The following is a 17,723-nucleotide window of genomic DNA, read 5'->3' on the forward strand; positions in this document are numbered from 1 at the left end:
CAAACAAGGCAGGGTCTGAAACCAGAAATGAGCTCTAAATTAAAATTGTATATTTGTGTTTGTCTATGCAGGGAGTATATATTTTTTCATGATGCATGACAATGTACTGCCCAGATTTCCATCATGGATTCTACTGTTTCTGTAAAAGTTGTCACTTATCTGTAGGTTACTCATTAGGAAAAAAAAAAAAAATGGAAAACACTGTCTTCTGTGTAGGTAGCGCTCAAGGATCAGCGTCCAAGGCTCCAACTAGTTGATCAGAAGCCAAAATCAATTCGTCTAATACTTGTTTCTTATTGGAAAGTTTTTCTTTGTCAACGGTCAAGAGCCATGGCTAATCATTTCATAAACCAATTAAATCCTTTCACACTTTCATCTTAAAAAGAGTGCATTGAAATTGCATTTCATTTTAAAAGAAAACATTAACCCATATCTTGTGATAGGATCGACAGATATCTTGATTATTCATTACTTCTTGACAAATCAAGCAGAATGTTAAGGTCATTATTTGCATGGAGGCCGATTTGCCTACAATTCCTTTGATTTTGGGAAACCAAAAGTTGAGGGCTCCAAAGGGTAAGCTATAAGCATGGAATGCTAGGATTTTCAACAACCCATTGCCTGAGATTGCACTACTACAGGCAAATAGAGCAGGTCCTGCAAGGCTGCTTGCTCGATGGTAGCTGCTGGAAAGAGTTTTATGATTCCTTATTCTCAACAATCCATCTGTTTGGATTGGCTTATTTTTTAAAAATTAGTTTTTGAAATACAATATTATAGTAATACAAAAATAAAAATAATTTCAAAAATACCTCATTCGTACATTATATCAAAAACAACTCATAAATATAAAAAAATTTTAAAATATAAATTCTACAACAGCCACCGCCTATCACCACCACCCACCACCACCACCACTCCTACCCACCACTGCCACCATCTGTTTCCTCCTTCCTCTCCTACACCCTCCCCTCTTCTCCTCCCTCCTCTCCCCCACCACCCCCTGCCCTTCCTCTCCCCTCCGATCTGGCCTCGACCAGATCAAGGCCTCTAGTCGCTGAAAAAGCCATGACCAGATCGGGGGAGGGATGGGGTGGGGGGTGGCGGGGAAGGGGAGGGGAGAGGAGGAGAAGGAAGAGGGATGGAGATGAGAAAGGAGGAGGGAGGAGGTGGTGGCAATGGTGGGTGGTGGTTGTGGGTTGTAGTGTCCATCGGGATTTTAAATTGTAGAAAAAGATTTAAATCTAAAACATTTCACATACAAGCACCGGTGGAACCAAGATTTGGACTTTGGAGGGCATGCTAAGAAATAATGTCCGACGAACATTATAGCCACTTAATAAAAAAATTTAGTGCACAGCAAAGTATACACAAACGTGACAAACTTCTATTTTATTTAGTCAGTTAAATGGCACTCTAAACGCCTACTAAGAGAGATCTAAGGTGTTAATTTTTCATAAAAATGAAAGTAGTTTGCTAAACTACAAAGTACTCGCAAGTAGTAGGCCAAAATCTATATTTTTCTCTTCCAGCATTCCTAAACCGTTCTTCAAGTGCTAGAAATTTGTCAAAATGTGCAAAATCTGAATTTACAGAAAATGGGACAAGATTTCATTTGATACTTTAATTGCACGTAAGAATGTAAAGGTACATACATGTATTTATGTTGAATCACATTATAATATAAAAGAAATACAAGATTATTGAAAGGTCTCCAAGAGTCAATTACGGGTCTTCGGTGTACGCATGTCCAACCAAATCCAATCCTTGAGTCGACTTGGCCCCCCATAAATTCCATAGTGGAAGGAAAGCAAAAGGGCAACAAGTATGGAGAACCCTCAAATATCATACAGCCCTATTCTCCCTATCAAAACTTCCACTATAAATATGGCCTACGCATTACTGAGCTTCACATTCCTCATCCCTATCAACTCTACTACTCCATAGTTAATTTGCTATAGAAGATAGATAGTTTATAACTTATGGGTTTCATGAATTCTTATTGCGTAGCATTTCTTTGCATCATTGTGCTCTTGCCTGCACTATGCCACGGGGGAGATTATTACTCCTCGAGAGCAACCTATTATGGTAGCCCTGATTGCTTAGGAACTCCAAGTACGTTTACTCTCGTTTTTTATTCATTTGCCTACCCCTTCTCACTGTAGTCTATATTTCATGTGTTCTCTCTACACATGCAAATGTTGCATCGTTTCTTATGTAGATCGCAGAATTGAGAGTTGCTATGTCATCATCATGTTCATTTCGGTCTACTTTTTAAACAAACATTAAAAGTAAAAAAAAAAAAAAAAAATTGTTGCTAGAAAAATTGACCCTTGAGTTTTACAAAAACGTGTAATATTCAACTATCTTGTTAAGGGTTTTTTTCTGGTGCTTAGCAAAATCTGAATATATACTTTAGATTGTAAGTTAACTACTCGAATTGGGCTAATAAACAATTACTCAGCCGGAGCTTGCGGGTTCGGTGAATATGGAAGAACTGTCAACGATGGTCAAGTTTCTGGAGTCTCCAGCCTTTACAGGGGTGGCTCTGGATGTGGGGCATGCTATCAGGTAAACTTTCCAAGTAATATCATCATTAACGTTTGAAAGCAATCACCCAACAAAAAAGGTGCGTATCTATCAATAAACTGCTCACCTAATTGGATTGATAATAAAATAAACATGCATTGCTCCTGAAGAACAAAAAAGACTATTGGTAGATAACGTTCAAAATTTAATTAGACAATATCATTGCACTTTCAGAAAGAATGAAAGTGACATCCACTTGCAGGGTTTTTTTTTTAATTTGATTAATTTTCCTTTCCAATTTTTGATTTGAATTGCAATCGGGTATATGAAAACTGTCTTCTTTTTCTTCAAAATTAGACCACATTAATCATTGCCTCGACGTTGGCATTGCATATCTAATTTTCCTTTCCTTGTTCACTAAGCTCATCCATGATGACTATTGATTGAGAATTTCAGGTAAGATGCACCGTTCCAGAGCACTGCACTGAGGAGGGAACCAAGGTAGTAGTGACTGACTATGGTGAAGGAGACAAAACAGATTTCGTCCTCAGCACAGCTGCCTATGGAAGATTGGCTCGTCCTTACATGGCTGAACATCTTTTTGCCTACGGTGTAGTTGATGTAGAATTCAAGAGAATTCCTTGCAAATATAATTACAACCTTTTATTCCTAGTCCAGGCACACAGCAGGTACCCCGGATATTTGGCACTCGTACCGTTATACCAACCCGGTGCTTATGACATTACTGCTATTGAAGTGTGGCAGGTAAAGTATTGAGCATTAACAAGCAGGCAATTATATCGATAAAATTAATCTTTTTTACATTGAACATTGAAGTATTTTTCATACTAACTAATTTGAATGCGTGTTCGCATGTGTAAAAGTAAAATAAATATTACGTGTCATGCAACCAAATGCATTAGTACAAGAGAAAAAAACTTATTGAGCCTGTGAAATAGTAAAAGTCTGTGAAGCATAGAGCATGTAAACAGAGGTCTTGTTTGAATTAACAAAAAAGATATGACTTGTGGTTTATGTCCCTTTGTTTGATGCAGGAGGATTGCAAGCAATGGAGGCCAATGCGGAAGCCCTCTGGTGCAGTATTTGATATGACAGATCCTCCATTGGGTGCACTTACCTTGAGGTTCCAAGGGACTGTGTATGGCTACGGAGATTCCAGCTTTTGGGTGCAATTGACTAATGTGATCCCTAGTGAGTGGAAGGCTGGATACACATATGACACTGGCATTTCAGCATGATGGATTAATGATTAATCTCTCCCAAACTCAAGATTATAATATGATCCAAAGTATTCTGCAGCCACAAGTATGAGCTGCTTGTGGAGTAGTACGATGTATTGTTGTAGGATGTTTTCACTTGTGCTGTTTTTGTATTGCTGTTTGAGAGACAATGCCCCTCATAGACATGGTTCTTTTAGGACATATATAGTCGCCTCAACTTTCTTTATTGTAACCATGGATATCATAAATAAAGTTATTCTGTCAAGTGATTCTATAAAAATAATTGAAGCGTGTTTAAGGGCTCACATGATAAAATTGAAATTTGAAATCTAAAATTTTAAATATAAAATTTAAATCCGTTAAATTCATGAATTGTTAAGTACTAACATTTGAGCATATTCAACTTTAAGTAAAAAGTGAATGGCTTATCACTTATTATTTTTGATTTTACGTAGGTAATTCAGAGTCATTTAATTAATTAGTTAAGATGTTAAACACGTCTGAACATGTTAAAAGCTAAACTCTTTAAATAAAATTTAAATGCTGAATTTGATTATGAGGACCTAAATGTACGCATGTACTGCACCGTACTTAGTTCTTTCTACCATTAATTATTGTGGTGGCAGTCGGCATTTAGTCATTTACTTTCAATTGGTTGGGCCTCGAAGGCAAACTGATAGGGTAGCCATTCTTGAAAAGCTCATTTAAGTCGCAAGGACTATGAACTGATAATCTAAATGATTGAACTTGTAGCCCACAGAAGTCATAGTGGCGATGCAACCTCTTACATTGATGAAAGTGGTTCCAGGTTAAGCATGGATCACATGCTGATGCCCAAAGCACTGAATGCAGTGATCCCAGTTCCATGTTGACTTGGAAAAGTCGATGTAAATTGTGCCTATGTGATTGATATGAATTTACATTAATGGTAAACCAAAAAAATTGTTACTTCTGCAGATTTCGGAAAAGTCTTTACTCTTAGGGTCCGTTTGTTTCGAGTGAAAATGTTTTCCAGGAAAATATTTTCCTAATTTCCCGTGTTTGATTGCACAAAAGTTACTGAAAATATTTTCCTATGTAAAATATTTTCACTCATCTTATGGAAAACAACTTCTCTTCCAAACTTACTGAAGTTGTTTTCCGAAATGCATGCATCCCGCCTGTAGTATGTTCCAAACTTACTGAAAACATCTTGTAGTATGTTCCTTTTTTTTTAGTGCAAACAGGAGGACTCGAACCCAAGACCTCTTCCTTACACTCCCTCCCCCGTACCACCCAACTCAACCTAACCCTCCCCTTAGTATATTCAAAATAAAAAAAAAAACCTCATCCTGCTCATCCTATGCTAGTAATTAATTATGTATAATAGGAACATTCTTTTCTAGAGAAACTTTCAGCAGTGAGAGTGCAAGATATATGTCACAATAAGCATTGCATGTGATTGATTTTTGACACTAAATGGCCAGCAATTTGTTTATTGCTTAAGGAGATATTTTTTATTCATATATACATTTCTCCAAGATTTTTTAAAGTTAAACAATGAGATAAATTTTCTTATTTTGCATGGGAAGAAGTATGTAGTTATAATGTGTAGAAAGTAAAGATAGAGATAAAAGTGAAAATATTTCAAAAGTTAAACAAACACCAGAAAAATGAAGTAAGAAAATATTTTCAAAAAACTAACCAAACACCTGAAAATGATGAAAGGGAAATGATTTTCATGGAAAATTACTTCAACGGAAAATATTTTTCCAAGAAAAACATTTTACTTCCAACCAAACAGACCCTTAATCATGAGACAATTTATTTAAAGTGGCTAATTATGACAATCCTCTTATGAGGGACTCCACTGGCAGAGAGATTACAAGTGGCAAAGAATAATTAGTGAACTATGCAGCATAATCATGAGTTGAGATATTTAAGTAATTTAATGTACCATATACTAATATGGTATTTTCGTGTCTTTTCCAAAAGAAGAAGAAGAAGAAGAAGATATTTTCGTGTTTTCACCTTTCAAGGCCAACTCGCTTAATTGAATTCCTCCAAGGAGATCAATTTTCCGAGTATAAAAATTGGCTTATGATTTCTAAGCAATCATCCCATATATGATTACACTTTAATAAGAGACACTCTTGACTCTTCCATCAGACAAATTTAATCTCAACTGCACCATGAATTCATCAGTTTTTGGTAGGTTTTGTCTGCAGAATCCCTCAGCCAAGAAATTGTCTCAAGTGCAACCCACTATAAGTCGTCCCCGGATGGCTTTGGAATTTTATGTATGCTTAATCACCCTAGAAATTGCTTGATTGTATAGAACTATTAATTATATTTTCTGATTGAAATTCTACTGTTTACACTTTTATTGCTGATTAATTAAAATATTGTACATTAAGCACATGCAACTTTATTGCTGGCATCCATTTTTAATCTTGACCCCAAAGATTCTATTTTTTTTTCTTCTTTTTTCTTTGGCTTAAAGTATATGGTTCTTTGTGTCATTACCTTGTGCATAGAGGATCAAGAAATATAGATGAATTTTGAACATTTTAGTAAATACGGATAGGAAAACTATAACAAAACAATGAAATTGAATAATTTCCATTTGCTCCATGTTTATAATCTTTGTGAATAAGAAGCAAAGGGGGGAAGAAGACCATTCAAATTTCAAGGAGAATTAATCAAGTATATACCGCAAGAATTTTGTAAATTTGTATTTGGTTGAGCAGAATTGCTTTGTCCCACTTGAAAACCGCATGGCAAAACAAGAAAAAGTGCATCAAATTGGGTTAAATTTAATTGGGAGTACGATTTTCATATGCGCAGTCCAAAAGTATTGAATGCAGTAATCTGAAATTCACCTTCAAGGGTTTGCTTGGAAATTTCAATTCAAAAGAAGATCTAGCAGGGCCGAACTGTACATCGTCCCGTCATATGCAAATCACCATGTGTCCTTATGTGTTTAATTAATTAAAATTAGCGCGTTGATTCATGGTAAATTTGTTTTTTTTTTTTTTGTTGTTGAAAAGGAAAGAGAACTTTAAATCTGGGGTGGTTGTGTAAAAGATATGTGGCCAATTAACACTAAATTTATTCGATCAACTCAATTGACTACATGCCTAGCCCACAAAACCTATTATGGCTCACTCAGTAAAAAAAAAAAAAAAAACGCGTTAACTCTTCCGTATAGATAGTTAAAATACAAGGTTAATTATTTCATTGTAGACTCTCTTTATGCAATTTACCATTTTGATATTTGAATTATTCTCTCCGAAACTTAAGTCGGAGGCTCCCTTGAAAATAAAGTGCCCATTGTTTACGTGAAAAAAGTTAGAATATTATCGTTTCAGTCAGACCAAGAACCTCAGTTACTATACATGGACTCCTGCTCTAGCGAGAATTTATTTGTCATTTTGGAATTTGCTCAATTTTGCAAGAACATTTGATGTCTTCTGTGGGGATTGATTATTAGCAACCTGAAATGGCACTTAGTACTCCTCCTACCAATTGTAATAATTCTCACAGAGATAAATTTGGTCCATAGCAAAGTCTCTCAAACCGCTTACTGGTCTAGGGGCAAGCGAGAGGGATTCCGGTTCCCAAAACCAAGACAAAGACGTCGACATGCACAGGTTCAAGCAGCAAGTGGAAGTGCTCACAGGTATGATTGTTAATTAATGGATTCAGGATCAAAGACAGCACTTTGAAAACTAAGGAAAGAAACCTCAAATGGGACTCAACAGGACAAAACAAAAATGGAAGAGCATGAGTTTTAAATAGGAAGCCCCCCACCATTAGGCCAATGAGATGAAGAGCAGGAGATGCTTCTACCCCGCGTGAACCGATGAGAACTGCTATTTCTCATTGTGAACCCGCTCAGGAGGAGGATGTAATGATGAAACTTGACAAGTTAAAAGCTCGAGCAGACAAGATAAATGATAAGAAAGGGGACAAACTAGTGTGATTGGATAGGAGATTTTTTGGGATAATTTTTTAAAAAAATAATAAAATAATTTTTTGATGTGATATATAAGAAATAAAAAATTTTCTCAACCTCAGAAAGCTTTCCAACCTAAGAAAGCTTCGATTGGTTGGAGCTTTTGTTGGAAAAGAAATGGTTTGTCATGCAATGGGATATGTTTATGATACAAGCAGATAGTTTTATGTAAATAATTTGCTATCCAACTCTATGCCTTTCACATGTTGAAATCATGTTGGAATCTCTTCAATTCTTATGATGGTTCGACACATGCATGAGAATATTGGATGCATATGCTCCAAGATGTGCTTCTAAGGCACAAGCATGGCTCGCCATCACAGATCGAGATTACGTCACAATTTTGATTGTTCCACATCCATCGCAGCATATCAGTTGAATATAGGGTGCTACGTACATTATAGCACACAAAATTTTTTTAAAAATCTGAAAAAATTACTAAACTTAGAAAATGCCAAAAAGGCACAATCTGAAAAAATATCCGAGTTGACTCGGATATATTGGCCAAAATTATGCATCACATATTCGAATCGACCAATATCGATTACTCAGAACGAGTTGCCGCGGATATAGTAATATCCGCAATTCGAGAATCAGTATCGTACCAGTCCCTCTATTCCGGTTACGACTTGGCCAATTCGTATCGAAATCAGCCGATATTGCTAACCGCACAAGAGATGCTATCTTTTGTCGAGGTTTCCCATTCCCGGGCACGTTGAAAGGTGCAGCTTCCGATTGGTTTCGCAAGTATAAGAAGGGAAACAACAAAAGTTTGGATCAACCATTCGATCTTTTTCTCACTAACTTTGAAAATAAAAAACGCATTTGGAGGACTTGTATTCATTTGATGACTTTGAAACAGAGAGAGGAAGAAACCCTTCTAGAGTATGTTGGGTTCAAGAGTGAAACTATAAGCACATGCTAGAGCCAATGAGGATATGCAAATTATGGTGTTTCAATACCAAAGCAGGAAAATTCTCCGAGAAGATAAATCACAAGACTCCCAAAACTTTCAAGAACCTCTTTCAGAGAGTTGAAGAACATGCTGAAGCAGATGATCAAGAGAGGAAAAGAAGAGAGAGATAGAGGAGAAAGGTGACAAGAAAAGAAAGAATGGTGGAGCCTGTAAAGGCGAGAGCTCTAAAAAACCGATTATGGTAAAAGATAGATTCTCTATTGCAAATGAAAATAGTTTATATATGATCTTTATTACAGCGTATGAAAATGTGTCGAAATGTTACCCTTAGCTTATAGTATATGCTACTTTTAGACCAGACGAGATTCTCTGTCCATTATATCTGTCTATTTTTCTTGTTCAATACAAAACTATTTAGTTCCACTTATTAAAACTTTTGATGTAGCACATAACATTGAATGCATATTTAGGGGGTGTTTGGTAAATGGGTTTCAAATTCAATAATATTCATAAATAATTTTGTTTATGCCTAATTGTACCCATAATCTTCTACTTTGGAATTTCACGCCACATGATTCAGATGAGATTAGACAAGCATTTGAGGATGAGATCCTTGAATTTATCAGAGGTACAGTTACGTGCAATCATGTTGATTCCGAAAATAAGCCGTCCATGTTAAAATTGAATTTGAAACCCATTTACCAAACATCACCTAAATATGCATTCAATGTTACTTACCACATCAGCAATATTAATAAGTGGAACTATGTAGTTTTGTATTGAACAAGAAGAATGGATAGATATAACGGACGAAGGATCCCGTCTGAGACTCAACTGGTATTTGCTTACTGCAGCAGTGGACATCTAACTTCCAAGTCCCCATAAATGTTATTAAGAATGACGCGTTGTGCAACAGGTAGATAGAACTAAAAAATGAATCATACTAGTTAATACTTGAATCGAGTTCGTTTTGATAAAAACTCATTCAAGTTTGATTTGCCAATTAGTCAAATTAAACTTGAATAGCATTTATGTTCAATAAAATTTAAATTGATTAAAAAAAGCTTGTTCAAAATCGATTTGGTAAAGAAACAAAACAAATTTGAACAAAATTTTAAACTCGTTAAAATAATCAAACAAATTTAAACACTAAGATGTTCAGTTTAATTAGTCTCGTTTGCTTCCCGATGGATAGGAGCTTCCATGTTCTTGGCTATTGGTTTAACGTGCAAGAGAGCTTGAGTGATTACAAGCTCAACTTGCAAGAAACAAGGTTTAACGTGCTCCACCTCGCAACAAGGATTCAAACTCGAAGTGTCCAGCGGTTCTATAATTTTTCCTGTGGATCCAGAATGTCGTGCTAGAGCATGGCAGTTGAACGGCTTAGCTACCTATTGGCAAAAAATTTTTACATTTTTTGAGAATATTTCTTTTGTATATTTTTCAACCACTTTTTATTTCACATACATCATACTTTAATATGTGCTATGGTAATATTTTCTCAGAATCTCATAAAAATTACAATTTAGACAACCTCTTAGTCTTTTTATTTAGATGCACTTAAATGTTGCGCAGCAGCAGGTAACAATATTGGAGACGAAACTCAGTAAAAAAATCCGTTAGCTTTAATTCCACCATAAATAGTTAAAATGCAAGGTCAATTATTCCATTCTACACTCTCTTAATACAAATTACTACGTATATATCTGAATCAATTTTTCCAAGTCTAAATACTGATCCCTGTGCTGATTTAAGCATTAAAGCCTTCTCCAGGAACAAAAGTCCTGTTGTTTATTTGAATTTATACTTGGTATTTGAACACCTGCTGCTGCAGGCTATATTCATCAAAATTAGTACATCTTCAAAGAAGTTCAATATTATCACCTCCAGCTGGATCAAGAGCTTTAGTTGTTTTATCTGGACTGCTCCAGCGAGGACTCATCTATCATATCTGAATTTGCTCATCTTTTTAGCATCAACATCAGAAAGTTTTTAAATGGCTGGTTAGGAATCTGGTAAAATTCAAGGGGGGAAGAGACCAGTAACAAGTGGTAACGAAACAGCTATGACATCATTATATATGCAGCTCATCAGCGTAACCATGAGATCATTCAGCAATATGCTAAATGAAATTCCACATAATCATGAGTTGAGGAATTTGATGCACTAAACACCAGTAAGTGGATAGTGTATTTTTCCACGGACCCCATATTCTTCCAGGGCTAATGCTTTATTCAACGTTAATCACATTGCTGGTAAGCAGATATCTTCCAAGGCAATTGCTTTGATGTTCAGATAAGGTTTAGTTACATCGCTAAATTTCTCTAAAGAGTTCAGTTTTCCAAGTATAAGGATTGGCTTCTTATTTATGAGCTTTCATCCCAAATTTAATTTTGTTATTAGTAGGAGCAATTAGTCCAAAGATTAGTTTTGCTTTTAATAGAGGTAAATTAGTCTAAAATTTAGTTAGGGATAATTTCAGATACCTCCCCTGAGGTTTCTGATAATTTCACTGAGCTCCCCTAAAGTTTGAAAAATTACACCTACCTCCCTTGATTTGACAGTTTTACTAACAAAGTTTTAAAATAATATTGACTGGGTAAATTTTTAAATGAATATCTAGAAATGCCCTTGTTGATAAGTTTTAATTTATTTTTCTATATAATTATAAGATTATCTAGTATAATTATAAGAAAATTGTGCCAAAATTTTCATGTCCATACCTACTGTGTGATAAACAACTATAATATAAGAATTAATCTTTTATACACTGACAGTGTATACACTTTCACCATTAGATGCATGACACATAATCCGAATTTCAATTTTAAACCCAAATTTTGCATATGTATCACGCATTCAATTGTGATAGTGTATATACTTTCAGTGTATATAAAGTGTATATAAGAATTACTCTAATAATAATTTTATCATTATGATAGGATACTTTTGATGGTATTTTATTATGGATTTAGATTTATAAGATAGAAAAGAAAATATTGAAATAATTCATTTAGAGTTTATAAATTTTTTGAATAGTGAGATTATCATAATTTAGTAGTGATTTTTGAAAATTTATTTTTGATTTATTCTTAATTTTAATACCAAAAAATAGAAAAAAAGATCAGTAAAAACGTTGGATTACATATAAGTTAACTCATAAAAAAAAATCACTAGTTCGATATTTGATTACAATAGAAACTAGAGGGAATAGTAGTAGTTCTACAATTTTATTGGCAAAAAAAATAAAAAAATGAATAAGAAGAAAAAAGAATGAAAAAAATAATTTTAAAAGGCACTATGTATGTGATAGCGTAATTGTTTTTTCACACATAGAATATAAACTAAGCGTTCGACCATTTATCTTCAAGGGACAATTTGTATGTTTTCTAATAATAAGTGGCAACTCGCTACTCGCCCAACATTATAAGGGGACAATTTGCAATTAAGCCAAACATGCAGGTGTAACACCCAGTCCATTTATGAATCAGGGTTCCTTGTGACACCAGGTACATTGCAATGCTAACTCAAGAGACTTAAACACTGATATAACAAATATAGAGACTGATATAATAAATATAGACACTAATATATCAAAAATGGAAAAAATACAATAAAATTTTTTGACCCACTAAAATTAGTGTCCTCCATCTAAGTTCCACTGTCCAATTCTAAAATATCCCATCTCAACCATAAAAAGCAGTTCATAGAACCTTGACCCGTGCACATATACAGGTAGCCATCGCGAATGAGTGTCCTAGGCTCCTGCAAGTTGATCTGAACCTGTGTCCAGTTACGCATAATACTTGTTATTTATTGGAGAGTTTCTTAGTCAGCAGTCAAGATCCATGGCTAAATCATTTCGCAAACCAATTAAGTTTGTGCGTATTGGATCACAGTACCTTCCTCGAAAGAGTGCGCTGAAATTGCATTTAATTTTAAAAGAAAAGATTAGCCCATGATGGGATCAGCAGATACAGATATCTCCATTATTTATTGCATCTTGACAAAGCAGAAGGTTAACTATCTGAGGCACCGTTTCGATTGGAGTAAAAGAAGGGAAAAGACTCGGTGAATATGCGCCAGTGCCGGCGGCCGAGTGAGTGGTGCCTTAAGACTACCCAGCAATTTCCTCTCACTTACCTGAATTATGAAATAACGTTTGTGGGGAACCAAAAGTTGATGGCTACAGAAGGGTAAGCTACAAGCATGGAATGCTAGGATTTTCAACAACCCGTTGCCGTTGGCTGAGATTGCAATACTGCTGGCAAATAAACTGCTGCAAGCAAAGAATTCTATAATTCCTGATTTCACAGTAAAAAGGAAAATGGATAGAAGAAACTAATGATGTTGTTTCTTTTAATCGGGGGTCAAATATATCCGAAAGAACTTCGACAGGGATTTCATAAGGCAGGAAAAAGATTCGAAGCCTAGAACTTTTCCAAACACTGCATGCTAGTCTGCACCTTGTTATTGTTTTAAGTATAAGAATTGATGCTCAGTTAATTGTGCCAAATGCTAACTTGACTCAAAATCCATATTTCTCTTCCAGCTTGCTAGCTTAACCGTTTTATAAATGCCAGAAATTTGTCAAAATATGCAAAATCTGAATTACAAAAAAATTGGATCGACAAGCATACTTTAATTGCACGTAAGAATGTAAAAGTGCATGCATGTATTTCCCGCACTTGAAAGTATCACTCCACATGTTATATCGAATTATATATACGAAGACAGATCATAAAAGAAGTAGATTGTTAGAAGGTCTCCACGAGTCAATTACGGGTCCGAGTTGTACACGTCCAATCCCAATCCAATCCTTGACACAGTCGGATTCCCATAGAATCCATAGTGGAAGGAAGGAAAAAAGAAAACAAGTAGAGAAACCCTCACATTAATATCACAAAATCATACCCTGCCTACCAAGATCAATTCAACTTTAGGTCTTGTTTAATTTTTCAATTCAACACTTAAATTTAACGAATTTAGATTTTAACTTATTTAGATGCGTTTGATAATTAAAAATAAAGCATCTAAATAAGTGTCACTGAATTTTTTAGATGAAACTTGTTCCAAAAAAATTAAGTCATCAGTTATTCACTTATTATTTAATGTGATATATACTCAAATGTATTAGATTTAGTAGTTAACAATTTCGTAACTTAATAGAATAGACTTTAGATTTCAGTTTTCAAACTTCATTTTAATCGAACACACCCTAAGAGAGAGAGGGGATGAGTTGGGTGTTATGGAGGTAAAGATTGTAAATAAGACGTTCCAGATTTGAAACTCTTTACCTAACCAAAAAAAAAAAAAAAACTAAGTCTATAAATATGGACTCCTCGTTTCTAAGCTTCCCATTCCTCATCTCTATCAGTTCTACTATTCCATACTTATTGAGTTCAATTTGCTATAGTAGATAGATACTTTTTAATTTATGGGCTTTAGAAGTAGTATGAATTATTACTACGCAGCATTTCTTTGCATCACAGTGCTCTTACCCGCAGCACTATGCTACGGTGGAGACTACTCTAGAGCAACCTATTATGGCCGCCCTGATTTCTTAGGGACACCAAGTACGTGTTTCTTTAATTTTATTCATTTGTGATTTGCCAGCCCCTCTAGGCTATATCACAAATATTTTCTGCTCATGCTTATCATAGATAAATGGTGTATACTATCTAATGTAGCTAAACCAGTTAGAGTTACTTAATTCATCATTAGCTCCGTTTTCCCTCTAGTTCTGAATAATCATCCTTTAAAAAAAAAAAGCCATGAATGTTTGTTACTACAAAATTGCTACTTGTGTCCTGCGTTCAAAACCTGTTTATCAATTGAACACTCTTGTGAAGGATTTTTTTCCCCTAGCAAAATCAGAATTTATGGTTCATCAATTTGAAATTTAATTGTTTAAATTGGACTACTTTAATCAGCTGGAGCTTGTGGGTTCGGTGAATATGGGAGATTTGTCAACGATGGTCGGGTTACTGGAGTGTCCAGGCTTTATAGGGGTGGCTCTGGATGTGGTGCATGCTATCGGGTAAAGTCTTCCTAGCCATTTTGTATCATCATTAACGTTTGAAGGCAATAATAAGCCATCAAGTGTGGAGAACAAGCACCTATATAAATAAGCAATTCACCCAATTAGATTAGAAATCAAATAAAAATGCATTGCTCTTAAAAAAACAACATCTAATTATACAATTTGATGTGTTCAATTATTGCAATTAATTTCACGAGTGCATGAAAGTGATGTGGCCTTTTTTAAATTAATTTCTTTTTTCATTTATTGATTTGAATTGGCAAACCAAGTAGATACATGCCTCAATAATGACGATGCAATTCAAACTTCCCTTAATTTTCCTTCCTGTTGATTAAGGTCATTAACGAGAGTATATATATATATATATATATATATATATATATTTATATATGTTCGTTGAGAATTTCAGGTAAGATGCACCATTCCAGAAGACTGTAGTGAAGAGGGAACAAGGGTAGTAGTGACTGACTATGGTGAAGGAGACAAGACAGATTTCATCCTCAGTCAAGCTGCCTTCGAAAGTTTGGCTCGTCCTTACAAGGCTCAACATCTTTTTGCCTACGGTGTAGTTGGTGTAGAATTCAAGAGAGTTCCTTGTCTGTATTATCGAAGGTTTATATTCCTAGTCCTGCCACAGAGCAGGTACCCCGCATATTTGGCCATTGTACCATTGTACCAACCTGGTACTTTCGACATTATTGCTATCGAAATATTCCAGGTAAATATTCGAGTATTTGAACAGCAAGCAAATTCATCAAGAAATTAATCTTTCATACATTAAAAATTTTTTTTTTTTTTTTTTTTACATTAACAAGCTTGGATGTATGTCATATATCCAATACGGCTAGAGTGATAAAAAAAAAAAAGAAAAACTTTATACTCACACTGCAAGAGAAATTAGCCCACACAATGCATTGAACGCTTTGAAACAATAAAATTTGTCAAGCATATATAGAGCATGCATGCGGGGATGCTTGTTTGGATTAATTAAGAAAACGACTTGTGATTGATTTTGCTGAGTTTGATGCAGGCGGATCGCGGTGAATGGAGGCCAATGCGGAGGGCTTATGGAACAGTATTTGATATAACAGATGCTCCATTGGGTGTAATAACCTTGAGGTACAAATCTGTGGACTATGGAGATCCCGAGTCTTGGGTGCAATTGAACGAAGTGATCCCTAGTGACTGGAAAGCTGGACACGCGTATGAGATTGAGATTCCAGCATGATAGTTTAATCTCTCAGAAACTCAGGATTATCGTACGTATGATCCTTCTCTGCAGCCACAACTTATGAGCTGCTTTTGGAGTAGTACGTAGTATTGCTGTTGGATGTTTTCACTTGTGTACTGTTTTGTACTGCTGTTTCGGAGACCATAACCCTCATACATATATGGTATTGCTGCAGGATGTTTTCACTGTGTACTGTTTTGTAACGCTGTTTCAGAGACCATGCCCCTCACATGTATGGTTCTTTTAGGGCATGTATAAATCTCCCCAGCTGTACGTCTTTGTTAGTAACCATGGATATCATAAATAAAATCTAATCTGTGAAGTGATTCTATAAATAACTAAGTGTGTTTTATTTTACTGTACTATGACCTTGTTCTCAAATGCTCCTGATTATGTAAAAACTGAGTCAGGATTTTTTTTTTTTAAGAAAAAAAAAAGCACCAAAGATAGATATTTCTAATTTTCAAATTTTTTAGGCTAACAAGAAAAAAAAAATCAAAGTCAAGAATTAAATAAACAGTTGAGAGCACAAAAAAAAATTCAAAATCAAAATCCCCCTCCTCAAACTCTCTGTGAATGCCTGCCAAGTACCGAATGGCCAGGTAACGAATGAAATAATTTTTAATGCTTTTTCTAAGAATGAAATTGAATTTTTTTTTTTTTAAAAAAATGAAGTTTTCTGGGCAGTACATGGGAAGCATCAACCCAGCTTGTGAACGTCAGAATTAACCTCTTTTTTCCCATTATGTAGTAAATGATTTTGATCTCATATAATGGAATTTAGATATAAGAGCAGGAGAGCCAAGGGATTTCTTCGTGTAATTCATGTTGCTTTTCTTTTTCTTGGTGTAATTCAGTATAAGATACTCTTAGGCCCTTTAAATTGTCAAGTTGTTCTTCTACATTTGGGGGCGGAAGAAAAAAAAAACAAACATTTCCATTTCTGTACATATCGACGACATGTTAGTCTATTCACCTATAGAGTCTATTCTAGTAGATAGAATGTCGTCTTTATCGCTAATAAGCTTGATTGCCGAGGATGTGTCACCCTCCAAGATAAAGCTTGGAAATTGGAATCCTCAAGAGTCTTAGGAAGATAGACCGCTTCTTTAGATATTTAAAGCTTCGACTAGTTCTGCTTTCACAAGGCCCTCATGTCGCTTAGTTCTTAGACAGTAAACTGGCAATTAACACACCTTCGTGGCTGCGAATGAGGACTCCCAAGACCAAAAACCTTTGAGCATGCGGAAACAGAAGCAACAAAATTTGGGGCAGGCAAACTATGAAAGACAATTCTGTTGAACTTGGGTAGAGACCGGAGGTGAATTTGCTGCACGAAAGTCTGCAAGATTATGAAATGGAAAGTTGACTGATGATAGAGGCTGCTTGATAGAAGTGCATCATCACAAGTGTTACAATCACATTATTGTGTTTGTGATTAATATGAATTTATATTAATGGTAAACAATTGTTACTTTTGCATTTTTCGGAAAAGTCTTTGTCATGAGACAACTTTTTTAAAGTGGGTTAATGTGACAATCCTCATCTGGGGAACTCCATGGCAGAGACAGATTACAAGTGGCAAAGAATAATTAGTGAACTATACAGCATAATCATCAGTAGATATTTAAGTAATTTAATGTACCAAACACTATTATGGTATTTTAGTGCCGACCCTTTATTCCTAAGTAAAAAAAAATTAATAAAGGTCTCACAATTAAATGGTTGTAATTAAAATGCCAGTTGCCCTTTGTGCCCTTTTGTCT

At 35.1% G+C, this 17,723-nt stretch overlaps 2 protein-coding genes across 2 annotated transcripts; both read left to right on the forward strand.

Moving 5' to 3' along the window:
* The first annotated feature begins 1,895 nt into the window (after nucleotides 1-1,895).
* On the forward strand, nucleotides 1,896-4,053 carry LOC113779360 (expansin-like B1). The gene is made up of 4 exons (XM_027324926.1): nucleotides 1,896-2,115; nucleotides 2,465-2,571; nucleotides 2,986-3,294; nucleotides 3,585-4,053. Exons 1-4 carry the CDS (start codon nucleotides 1,983-1,985, stop codon nucleotides 3,786-3,788), a joined length of 753 nt encoding a protein of 250 aa, XP_027180727.1. The 5' UTR covers nucleotides 1,896-1,982; the 3' UTR covers nucleotides 3,789-4,053.
* A 10,067-nt stretch (nucleotides 4,054-14,120) lies between these two features.
* LOC113780829 (expansin-like B1) lies at nucleotides 14,121-16,061 on the forward strand. The gene is made up of 4 exons (XM_027326610.1): nucleotides 14,121-14,259; nucleotides 14,617-14,723; nucleotides 15,136-15,444; nucleotides 15,757-16,061. Exons 1-4 carry the CDS (start codon nucleotides 14,121-14,123, stop codon nucleotides 15,952-15,954), a joined length of 753 nt encoding a protein of 250 aa, XP_027182411.1. The 3' UTR covers nucleotides 15,955-16,061.
* The last annotated feature ends 1,662 nt before the right edge of the window (nucleotides 16,062-17,723 follow it).

This window comes from Coffea eugenioides, chromosome 8, assembly GCF_003713205.1.
Source record: "Coffea eugenioides isolate CCC68of chromosome 8, Ceug_1.0, whole genome shotgun sequence".
NCBI classification, from domain to species: domain Eukaryota; kingdom Viridiplantae; phylum Streptophyta; class Magnoliopsida; order Gentianales; family Rubiaceae; genus Coffea; species Coffea eugenioides.